Source organism: Suricata suricatta, chromosome 2, assembly GCF_006229205.1.
Source record: "Suricata suricatta isolate VVHF042 chromosome 2, meerkat_22Aug2017_6uvM2_HiC, whole genome shotgun sequence".
In the NCBI taxonomy this organism is placed as follows: Eukaryota; Metazoa; Chordata; class Mammalia; order Carnivora; family Herpestidae; genus Suricata; species Suricata suricatta.
In genome coordinates, this window is record NC_043701.1 from 64,474,228 (window position 1) to 64,487,115 (window position 12,888).

General features: G+C 39.7%; 1 protein-coding gene across 1 annotated transcript in view; it reads left to right on the plus strand.

Moving 5' to 3' along the window:
• Positions 1–12,888, plus strand: part of RELN (reelin) — a 495,668-nt gene that overhangs the window by 427,641 nt on the left and 55,139 nt on the right. Inside the window, exons 44-46 of the mRNA XM_029918775.1 lie at positions 1,620–1,878; positions 2,723–2,972; positions 7,215–7,383. Coding sequence (XP_029774635.1) covers positions 1,620–1,878; positions 2,723–2,972; positions 7,215–7,383 — 678 coding nt within the window. The remainder of the gene's footprint in view (positions 1–1,619; positions 1,879–2,722; positions 2,973–7,214; positions 7,384–12,888) is intronic.

The window sequence follows — 12,888 nt, forward strand, 5'->3', positions numbered from 1 at the left end:
ACGAGCCAAAAACTTAGTCAGGAAAATAAAGAAGACAACTTAACATGTGTAAAATGGAACCCTGACCTATTTTTGCAAGTGAACAAAGAAGTCGTATTTTTGTTTTTCAAGATGTTTCAGAGAATCTTAAAATGTATCTTAATATTTTTTATCCTTCTCTTCACCTAAATCTTTTATTTTATTGAATTATAAATTTAAGCATGACTCATAAAAATACAATTCTGTGAGATGATTTTACAGGTATAGAAAACAAGATTTTATCTTCATCCTGTCTTAATGCATAAGGTTTAATTTGATGCTTTTTATTTCACATTTATTATTAGCAGTTGAGTTCTCTAATTTAGAAATTATTTGGTTTTTCCAAAATAATTCTGACATGGATTTGTCCATAACTAAATTAATATAAACATTTCCCAATATGTAGACAATAGGCTGAAAGGCCTTTTTCTGTAAATGGTTATTGTTTTTATAGATCTAAACGGCACTAGGCACTATGGTTTTTTTTTTTCATTAATCCAATGTTAAAAAGATCCATTATTTATCTCATCTCAGTAGCATGCTGTGTGGGATTTGCATATATTGACCTCAAAATGCTCCATGTAAAATCCCAATTTTCTCAGGGTTATGAGATAAATGAGTGCCCAGTTAATGGAGGAGGGGGAGAGGAGGAACCCATGAAGAATGCATGGTTTTATATATAGAACTGATAACTTTCATTAGAAGCCCCAATATGCTGCCTATGTTTGACATGCATATGTAATTGGGTGTATGTGTTGGGTTACACATGAAATTTATTCTGCATTACCAGCTAGCACAGTGGCCAGACAAGGCACCAGCCAAAGATAACATGCGAGCTAGTTTTCCTTGGCACCCCAGCTGGTTGCTACCACTCTGTCCACCTCCCTGCCAGCTGGAAAGGCTGCCACTGGCTGGCCGCCATGATTCTCGATGGCCAGTGTCATCCATCCCAGACCTAGCAATAGTCAGAGGCTGGCACTGCCCACCATTACCACCACCCCACACTTTATGCCTCCCTGTTCCTGGCACAAAAGTCAAAAAAGAGGCCCAGGCTTGACACACCTCTTCCAAAAGATGCCTGGTCTTTCACAAAAAGGTGCTACAACTGCTGAATTTAAATGTGTCTCCCCAAAAACAATCATATGAGATCTGAAAAACTGGTAAGACCTGAAAATGGATAATTTTGCCAATTAATGGCATAAACTACATTCATAACATTCTTCCAATTTCAGATACTAAGGACGGGTTTTTCTGAAATAGATAACAATACACATTCCTGAACTTGGAGAGTCTTTGGACCCCTCCCATCTTCTTATAGAGTAGTGAGAGGGTTGGGGGATGCTCAGTTCCCTCAGGCTCTCCTCTGCAGAAGGGTACAAAATCTAAATTTGGGTACAGAATTCCCTTTTTTCATTTTATCAACTCCTTGACATTAACAAGGAAAATTGGGCTTTGAAATGATTGCTTTGGACATACATTAAATCATTGTATTCATTAAAACTATGCATTTCCCCCATATTACCCTGCGTGCTTGTCTTGTGTTAATGGTGTGCATTTCTCATTGAAGTAAAGAAGTCTACAGTAAATTTTACTCATGTCAGATTTGTGCAGTTCTTCATGAGGCTGGGATGTGGTAAGGGTGTTCCTGACCCCAGGAGCCAACCGGTGCTTCTACAGTATTCGCTCAATGGCGGCCTCTCCTGGAGCCTCCTTCAAGAGTTCCTATTCAGCAATTCCAGCAATGTGGGCAGGTACATTGCCCTGGAGATACCCTTGAAAGCCCGTTCCACTTCTACTCGCCTCCGCTGGTGGCAACCATCTGAAAATGGGCACTTCTACAGTCCATGGGTTATCGACCAGGTCAGTCCACTCAGGATTAACTATTGTAATGTTTGGCACTTGAGCTGCATGTGGCCTACATAGCATCCAGTCCGGCCCCCTCAGTCAGTAGAGGAAGCCCAGGATGAACAGTTAAATGACTTGCCCAAGGACATACAGCTAGATGAGATATGGCATTTAGCTTCCTTTCATTCTCTTTTCCTTCAGTTGCCTGAGCTATAAAAACAAACAACACAACAGAAGGCCTGAGTCCTGCTTGTAGAGAATTCTGCCCTGTGGATAGAGGGACTTTATCAAGCGTGATACAAGGTTATAATTCTCTGAAAAGGAAAATGTGCAAATTAGCATTGGTACTACATGCAGTAGTTTCCAAATCCTCTTTCCTAGTCTTTGAAGAAGAAATAAGTAAATCTTCCTAAGAGCCTCATGGACAGTTCTAAAGGATCTTCATACATAATAAAATGTGTATCAAATAGAACTCAAAGAACCTGTTAACAAATGGTAGAATCCTTGCAAAGAATTGGAACTGAAATGCCTTAGGATACAACTGTCCTTAAATAGAAATTTCACATGGAAAATAATCACATGTAAGCCAACTTTTGTGTTCCCAGCTTGGGTGCATGTAGTTTCCAAAGGCACAATTTGGCCCATGAAGGCTGTGAATGGTTTTGTCAATACTTCAATTTGTTTTCTGTAGCTTCTTGCCAGATGGGCAAGCAGACCACATAAACAAAAGCATTCTGAAAGGCCCTGAACAGTGTGCTTGCTGTACGATGCCAGTTTTGAGCAATCTGACAGATAAAAACAAACAAAAAGACTGAACTCTTCTCATACCTTGAAACCATTTCTTGAAAATATGTTTCAGATTCTTATTGGGGGAAATATTTCTGGGAATACAGTCTTGGAGGATGATTTCACAAGTCTGGATAGTAGGAAATGGCTGCTCCACCCCGGAGGCACCAAGATGCCTGTGTGTGGCTCTGCCGGCGATGCCCTGGTCTTTATTGAAAAAGCCAGCACCCGCTATGTGGTCACCACAGACATTGCCGTGAATGAGGATTCATTCCTGCAGATAGATTTTGCCGCCTCCTGCTCCGTCACAGACTCCTGTTATGGTAAAAATTCCATTTCCTGGTAGAGGGACAGACATGTGTAAATGGGCATCTGTGGCACTCTGACAAGTCTATAAGTGCCCCGGCCCGCGGGGTCATTCAACGGGGACCTGGAGAAGGGAACGGGTGAATGGATGGGACAAGAGACACAAAGAACGAGAGCAAGACAGGAGGTCTAATCAAGCTCTAGCGTTTAATCATGGCAGCTGATTATATAAGGAGTGCAGGGGGGAGAAGGAATGCAGAAGGGGAAAAAAATGCTGGGGCAGGTACAAGGTACAGGGGACCCGCCCAAGGTTAACAGATGATAATCTCAGTCCCTGAGGCCATCAGTTGTCTAGGACTTGACCGCTGCGCATCTTGCTACAACGTTCCACCAGAGTTCTTTTAATCCTTTCTTTGGCTCCCGGCATATAAGTAAACAAAAGTGCACTTGAGTCAAATCATAATTGCATTTTTGAAAATGTATGTATACTGAATTTTAGGAATCTGATTTTTAAAGCATCAGAATGTGAGCTTATTTTTAAGCATATGTACATGAAGATTTTTTTAATTTATTTAACTTCAAGTTGGTTAATATACAGTGTAGAATTCGTTTCAGGAGTAGAACCCAGTGATTCATCACTTACATATGAGATATATATATTATATCTCAATATAATATATGTTATATATTATATTGGAAAATCCAGAATTTTCTTGTACTATCAGATTTTCAGAATTAGGGAGTCTCATCACATACAGAATACCAGAATAAGCAATAGGATTTACACATAAGTTTGTACTTGCATAAGTTTTAATTCATAGGACTTAGATTAATCTGGTCACTGTCTTCTTTCCATCTCTCCAGGAATCATGACATTTTGTTGTTCCCATTTTGCATTATGCTTTTTGCTATTCTGGGTCGTAGCATATTCTAGGCCACCCTCATTGTGACCTATTTGCATCCTCAAGGTTGTATCCACAAACCCCTACTCACACATGCCTTGCACACACACACACATACGTGCACACATCTATCTTAGGAGATATAAAAACTGACATCATTGCATACATGGAGCCTTCACTGGAATGCAAACCTGTTGGGATTCTGTAATCTTCTGGCCTTTTACCACCCCTTCCTCCAAGAGATACAAACTAGAATGTTCACAATGATGTTGTTCTGTTTTAGATTCCAGGGGGCCAACGTCTGACAATTTGGTTATTTCCGAGGTCTTACAAAATCCATATCTTTCGTATGTTTGTTAGTTTGAACTTGATGGATATATCTTAGGGGTGCTCCCAGAAGTGCACTTTCTACCTCAGTTTTGATTAGTCAGCACTAACCTGGTCAGCAGAGGTAGAAATTGGAAAAAAGCATAAGGTACCCATCTGTCTTCGAAAGGTCTAATTGAGGAGATACTTCAAAAAGTTAGAGTCCAATAAATGACTAAATCAAGTGATCTGTGGATTGGTGCTGCTGCAAAATGTGATGAGAACTCAAGGGTGAGTGAGATGACCAATGGATAGCCAATCCAAGGAGTTTGGGAAGATTTTACAAAGAAGCTAAGTCTCAAGTGGGCATTGATAGTTGCAGTGGATTTGAAGAGTGAATGGAGAAGAAAGGACACCCCAAGCTAGGCTGGCAGCATAAGCAAAGAAACGGAGGTTGGGGTCCTCCTAGTCCATGTGGAAAGCCATGAGCAGACCGGCCTGGACAGGCAATATTTACATCTAGTGGAGAAGAGAAGAGTGCTGATTTTGAAAATGGAAAAGGGCTGTAAGGTCCTAGATGCCAGTTCCCTCAGTAGCACAGGAAGTTAATGGGGACCAGGGAGGTAAGCTATGACACACTAAGCCTACACTAGCACCAGGACTGACACTCTACCCCCATTAGCCCAGGCCTGTGTACTTTCTACTATAGATTGGCACAGCCTCTTGAGAAAGGTTGAACTGAATGATAAAATCAAAGAGAAAAGCAGAGATGGATAAGCAGAGTTGCCAACTAAGAAAAGCCTTACGAGGCACATACAAGAATTTGTACTTGACAAGGGCATGAATAAAAGGACTCAAGTGCAGAGAAGCAACATGGTGTGTTTCAGGAGATTAGCCCAAAAGCTGACAAAGGTGGTTAGGGAAGAATCCCAGTAAGGAAGACTCAGTGGTAATCTCTAGAGGAGGTGGCATGCAGACGTGCACTGTGTGTCATGAAGAGAAATATGATGGATAAAACTGATATGAGACACTGCAAACAAAAAGGAAAGATCCAGCAGAAAATCTCAAGACCAGCTGACATTTGAACACAGAGGGTAAAGAAGAAAGAAGAGTAAAATTTCTAAAATAACATACAAATTTTGAACCTAGAAAACTAGTGCAAAAGTATTGCCATTGATAGAATTTAGTAGTTAAGAGGGGCACCTGAGTGGCTCAGTTAGTTAAGCATCCAACTCTTAAATTTGGCTCAGGTCATGATCTCAGAGTTCATGAGATAGAGTTCGGCATCTGCACTGTCAGTGCAGAGCCTGCTTGGGTCTCTCTCTCTCTCAAAATAAATAAATAAACATTGAAAGAAAATAATTGAGTAGTTAAGAAGAGATGTTTATTTATGGGGGGAAATGGTGAGTTTTTCTTTAGTTGGGGTAGAAGTAGTTTTATTTGTTTTTTGTTTCAACTTTTTTATTTACATTCTAGTTAGTTAACATATAGTGTAATATTGGTTTCAGGAGTAGAATTTAGTGATTCATCACTTACATATAACACCCAGTGCTCATCACAGCAAGTGCTGGAAGTGGTTTTAAGTGGCCATCCTGTGAGTCAGGAGGACTTACAACATGGGAAGCAGGAATTTTTTTCTATACTGTCCACCGACAATATGCCAGCACCCAGTGTAATACCAGGCTGAGCAAACATTTATTGAATTAATGAAATCGCTTGGAGACATAAAATTGGCAAATCTGGGCACGCAGATCACAGTTGAAGCCCAAGGAGTATACACACAGAACAGAAGACCAGAAACAGAGTCTGGAAGAATGCCCATAGCTGGGCTAGTTAGCACAGGAGTCAAGGAAAGTAAGACAGGAGATTCAGAATAATGTCCTCCAAAAGAAAAGAACATTTGAAGAATCGGGGAATAATGAATAACACCCAACGCTGTAGGAAGGACAAGAACAATGAAGACTGAGATGGACCACTGTATTTAACTAGAAAGGGTTGCTAGGAACCTTCCTGCAGTGAGTGGTCCCACACTGGCTTCGCATGACAATCACCTGGGGAGCTTTAAATCTCCACACGCTTGGCTGTTCCCCAGAAGAGTGAAATCACAATCCCTGGGAGTGGGACCCTGGCATTAGTGGTTTCTAACAGTACCCAGATGATTTAAGGGCGCAGCCAAAATTGAGAATCACGGCCTTAGAGAAAGCAATTTCAATAGGGAGGTAGGGGCTGAAGCATTTCTAAAGACTTATGCAGGAAATAAAGAGAAATACAAGACAAAGAACATAAGTTAAATTTTTCAGAAGAAAAAGAAAAATGTCTTTTCATAGACCCACAGCCTGACTGCATGCTTTGGCACAAATAACATGGCCTTCAGTTCCCTCCTTATACTTCTCTGATTTCCCAGTATATTCTGTAACACAGCAGAACAGGATATAGGAGCAAAAGAGATTTTGCAATTTCTAAGAAATTTCACCTGTATCAGGTGCAAAACTGGCATTTTGGTCAGGATCCCTATAGAATGGTCAAATTCAGGGGAAGTTGCTCAGTTTTTTAAACTTTTAAAAAGTAATCATTAAAATATGTGGTTCCTATGTTAGTATTTTTATGTTAACTATTAAATAGATGCCATATAGTTACAGTATATCAAATTATATATAATTTGTATAATCTTATAATATATTGTAACTATTGATTAAACAATAAATATATATAACTACCACTACTGTTGCTTTAACTGCATATAAACAATGGTTTTGTTATGCTTGTTCTGAAAGTTTCTCACTATAAGGAGTGATTCAGGAAAATTTATGTTTCACTTGATCAAACCTCCTTAAAAGAAAAATTATTTTAATCTGGAAAGTGAAAAATAATAACTAGCATAGTATAAAAGGAAAAATCAAACCAGGAAACATTTCAAAATAGGAAACATAAATATGGAGGAAAAATTAAATTGATACCTGAGTGAAATTAAAAGATAAGGAAGTGTAAGTAATTATAGTTCCTGGGTCTCCATATACGTATTTCTATTCAGAATGGTCTCTCCTGTTTCAGCTATTGAACTGGAATACTCAGTAGACCTTGGATTATCATGGCACCCATTGGTAAGGGACTGTCTACCTACCAATGTTGAATGCAGTCGCTATCACCTGCAGCGGATCCTGGTGTCAGACACTTTCAACAAATGGACCAGAATCACTCTGCCTCTCCCTCCCTATGCCAGGTATGGATGCTTATGCATTTAGTGAACCCAAATATGATATAATTTGGCATATCAGATTTTAGGTCAGCAGGTTTAAATGAGATACATTCAATTTTGTTATTTATTGATGGTATTGCCAGCCATGAATTAACAAGGTGATCTTAGGAAGCAAAATAAGGGCACCTGACTGGCTTAGTCAGTAGAACATGTGATTCTTGATCTCAGGGTTGCAAGTCTGAGCCCCACATGAGGCACTGAGCTTTTAAAAAATAAGCAAAATAGGGAGCACCTGCCTGGCTCAGTCAGTGGAGCATGCAACTCTTGATCTTGGGGTCTTGTGTTCAAACCCCATGCTACATATAGAGCTTACTTAAAAAAAAAAAAAAGAGGAATAAAAAAATAAGCAAAATAGAAGCCAGTGTTTGTAGTGACATTGTTCTTTGTTTTCCCAAAAGCCAGCCCTAGCAGATTTTTACTTAACTCTAATATTTTTAACGAATGGCATATGCAAGAATACAGTGGGTGGAACAGTGAGAATCTCCAACTTGATTCACTTAAATTTAAAACAGGTACATTGCATACGGAATAGGTTTAAATGGAGTCTGTTGTCAGACTACTGTAGATGTAGCAGTGAGTGGTGTCCTATCAATAGATATGACAGATAAATATGTATTAAAATTACTGTCTGCTTTTGAAATTTTATTTTAAACAGCATCTCGAGAATTACCACCTGGAGCATTCTTTTATATGAAAAACAGTTATGAATATGTCATTCATTGAGTCTATAAGAAATGATGGTGGCTTAGTAACATTGCCTGGAAAGTGCTTTGAGTTAAACAGAGAATTCACCTTGCCTACTGGATAGTGTTCCCTGACCCTCTCTCTTTTCACTATCCAAAGAGGTGCTAATCATAGGAAAGCTTTAAAATCTTGATAGGATTTTCTGTTCTGTCCAAAAAAAAAAAAATGGTAATTAGTTGTTACCGTTAAGAAAGAAGCACGGCAACCAGTGCAATTATGTGGAACAGGAGTTACAGTTGGAACTCATTATTGGTCTCTTGCCTTCCCACAAATGAAGAAAGAATAAATTTTCCTAGCAAATGATCATAAAATTCAACTATTCATCTAGGACATAACTTTTCTTGGGATTATCATAAATGAGATGGTTTCAGTTACTAACCGCCTAAGGTCCCTCTACAATTGCTGGCTCAGAGGTACGAGACTATATTAACTGTCAGTAGAGTTGCCAAGTTTAAATGAGATACGTGAGATTTTGTTGCTCGTTAAAGGTATTGCCATGCATGAATTATTAAGGTGATCTTAATAAGTAAAATAGAAAAAAAAACTCCATTAAGGCAGTAGTCTTTTAAGGCTTTATGAATTCTGTGAGTTATTACCCTGCTACTTGGTAGCATTTTGCAAATAAAAGACATTCTAAGATTTACTCCAGCTAGTGATTATACCCTTGACTCTTCTACTCAAGAAAGGTAATTATTCCTCATCTTTTAATCTATCCTTTAATTGTCTTTTGCACCTACCCATAAGAATTTGGCCCTTTCAAATGATAAATTGAAAAATCTGATGAGCATCTATTTCCTCTTGTTATCATATTGAAATTATACAGTTTGCTTATTGTACTACCCTCAAAGTGGTCTTAGAGGTGACATTGCCTTATAATAAGGCCTTTTGGGTAACTCAGAAAGAAATGCACATGGATGGCTCCTAGGCAAGACCCACGTTTTATTGTGCTCTGCTCTATGCCAGAGATCATGAGAACAGTGTGCCAGGCTCAGAATACTTTGTCTCAAACACAACTTAGCATATCTATCTCTATCTGCTCTTACATCCAACTACTTTTTAAATGTGGTATTTCCTTGTTTTGAGTTCAACTTACTGCCTCAACATTTGCAATGTATTTACTTTGTTCACTAGGATAGAATTGAGAATTTCAGCTTGCAGCTCTTCACTGTAAACGAACATGATGCTGATGACTTAAACCCATGTGCTCAGTAGGAGTGAAGAGTGACAATGTGCCGATGGTTGATTTGTCCACCCGTTCACTTATAGGACCACAAGGCTAGGATCCCAGTATTGTTGGCGCAGTGGTAGTTAAGAGTCAACTGAGGTTGGTTATCCACAAATTGACATTAAATCATTACCCAAACTAAAATAGCCAGTAGTCATCAGTAGCAATTATTCATCCACTTATTCATAAAACAAATATATTTTGAAGTGTTTCTTTGGATGCCAGGTCTGTATGAGAAGGGTGAATTTATCCCTGCCTCAACAAATTTTCAGTCCACTGAGAGAGAGAAGTATTAACTAGAAAACAGCAGTAATCACAGAGATAAATAAAAAATTCAACTGTGGTAACTGATGGAGGACAGTTGCATGATGCCAAGAGATGATATGTCCTAGGGATATTTGCCTTTATCAGGGACGTCAAGGAACACTTTCTGGAGAAAAGCATAACTGAAGTAAGAGATAAAGGATAGATAAGAATTAACTAGAGGAAGAGTAAGGGGAAATGTTCCCGGAAAACAGCCTTTGATAAGAGGAAGCAGGGGCGCCTGGGTGGCTCAGTCGGTTAAGCCTCCGGCTTCAGCTCAGGTCAGATCTCACGTTCGTGGGTTCGAGCCCCACGTCAGGCTCTGTGCTGACAGCTAGCTCAGAGCCTGGAGCCTGCTTCCAGTTCTGTGTCTCCTTCTCTCTCTGACCATCTCCCTCTCATGCTCTGTCTCTCTCTGTATTAAAAATAAATAAAACATTAAAAAATATTAAAAAAAAAAAAAAAGAGGAAGCAGGCAGATGTGAGGCACTGAAAGAATGGATCAGATCTTGAGAGAGAGTGGAGTGAGATGGACTCAGACCATGAAGAGCACTGTAGGTCGTACTGAAGATCTGGGGATAGTTACATAGGTGCTTAAAATCCTGCCGAAGTGCTCTAGGAATTGGGGGACATGCTCAGATTTGCATCAGAAGAGCTTATTCTAACTGGAGAACAAATTGGGGAGGATAAGAGTAGCTATAAGGAAACTCTTACGGAGGCAGTAAGTGCTGGAAGCTTGGAGTCAGGAGCAGGAGACATGAAGACAAGTGGAGAAATTCAAGAGAAATAGAAGCAATAAAATTAAGTTTAATGATGAAATGGAAGTGAGAAGATGACGGAAGGGGCAACATTGAAGATGACTCTGGTTTCTGAGTTGAACTGAATGGATGCTGGTACATTTCACTGGGAAGGGGACACTGAAGCTAAACACAAGAGACATTGCGCTCTGCTCCAGACATGTCTATGTTAAAACCTAAATAAGCTACAATAGATAGAATCATAGAATCATAGTTTCTATTATCCCACATACACTGCTTAAATTAGATCTTACTGGAAAGAAAAAAATAAGTGAAAAGCACTGTGTTTTAGTGGAGAGTTCCAGCTTTTCAGCCCTGTGAGCTTGTAAGATAGGCATTCCAGCTCGCAAAGTTGGAGGACTTCATGTGAAAAATGAGACTCTTTGACATATAAAAATATAATAAATGGAGGTGCCACCCTTGCTCGGTGGTTAAGCATCTGATTCTTGATTTTGGCTCAGATCACAGTTTTGGAATCATGTCAGGCTCTGCACTGACAGCACAGAGCCTGCTTAGGGTTCTCTCTGTCCCTCTCTCTCTGCTCCTTCCTTGCTGTCTCTCTCTCTCTCAAAATAAATATATAAACTGTAAAAATCTAATAAATTCACATGGATGAGTTTGGGACATCTTAAACATTTATAAAATATAAATCATTTTTACATCTATGAGTTAACAACATAATCACACTTGTTAACCATAGCACAAGTTTCTTATCAGACTTTACCTTCAGTCAGACTAAGAAGTCTTCCTAAGCTTGCTTAACATAAGCAAACCCATGGTAATGGTAGGACACTGTCTTAAGCTCCTCCCCTGGAGGGGGCAGGTTATCATCTCATTGGAGAAAAACAAACAACTTAAAAATAAAACATGCTGTATATAGCTGAGAGCCTCAATGGGGAATGGGCTAGAAATGGGAGACAGTGTTAAAAGCCGGAGTTAGAGAGGGTTTCATGGAAAGATGGGACATGGCCTAAAGGACGGCTAGGAATTAGGTGGGTAAGGAGAAGGACGTTTCTAAATGAGGGAAACAATGTGAACAGGGCACATGAGCCTGGCAAGAGCCCAGGAGTTGCTGATGAAGGCAGCTGGCTTGTGTCTGGATACCATGGAAAGTCGTTTGTTAATGGAGTTGGCCTACCTGCCGCAGGCACTGAAGCAAGGCAGAGGAGTTTTGACTTGTTGGAAAAATGAACTATAGTAGATTAAAGCTGAAAATATTCTTCTAGGAAGAAAACAGTTGGGAGAACAGAGAGGCTCAAGTAAGAGAAGCAGCAAAGGCATTGTGATAATGACTTACATGAAGTCACAAGGGTCTGGGCTACGGCTAACAAGCAGGGGATGAAACAGATATTACAGGAACTTTCAAAGAAAGAATTGATAAAAGTCACTAGATTTTTCTCCCTTGCACACATCAGGAGATGACTGTAAAGTTTGAAGCCTGAGAAAGTGGGGAGAAGTGGGGAGAAAGCGAAAGTTGATCCCAGGAGGGACAATGTGGCAAATTTAAACCAATGATGCCGAATTAAATGTGATGACTAGAAATATAAATGGAAACATCCATTTGATAGAAATATGAAGTTCAGAGCCCAGGGAAAGATAATAAACTTAGGAGGCATGAGGATAGAGGTGATGGGCTTCAGTTTTACAGAAGCAGCTCTCCATGGGAGAGCATTCAAAAGGGACAGAAGGGATCCTTAAATTCAATAGTAGATTGAGTGGAAATGGTTCCTAAAGGAACCGTGAGGATATAGTCAGGGGAGTAGAAGAAGAATCAGAAGAACATGGCATCCAAGAGGAAACAAGAATAGAATATCAAGTAGGAAGAGGTGACCATCAGTGACACACACTACAGAGTAATGAAAAAAATATTTCACAATAAATTTGCTAGAGTTTTCCATAAGGAGATAGTGACCTTCAAAAGAACAGTTTCAGTAACATACAGGAAATAAATACTGCTTGTCTGGCCCCAGAGCCCATGGGCTTAACCACTATATTAGTTGTACATTTTTATTGTTTGCGTAAGAGACACATTTCTAAAAGAAATAGGAAGGGAGAATTCAGGGGTTGTTGAGAGAGGCTGAAAAAGAAGGGAAGATGCCCAAATCAATTTCCTAGCCCCTAATTTGAATTTGCCTCCTCCTATTTACTAACCCCAGATCTAAAAATAATAGGTGGCTCAAGTAGCATGGGTTCTTGAAATGTCACCTGAGAACCAGGGTGAGTCAACGAAAGGGCAGGTAACTCAAATCCACTGAGAAAAGGGGGGGGGTGCTGCCACTGGAAGGCTCAGGTGTGACTTGCCTATTTTAAGTCACAGTTTGAAGATGATCCATTCCCTCCTACCAGCCCTAATGACCTAGCGATACCACTGTCTTTAAAGATTAACTGCAACACTTTGGA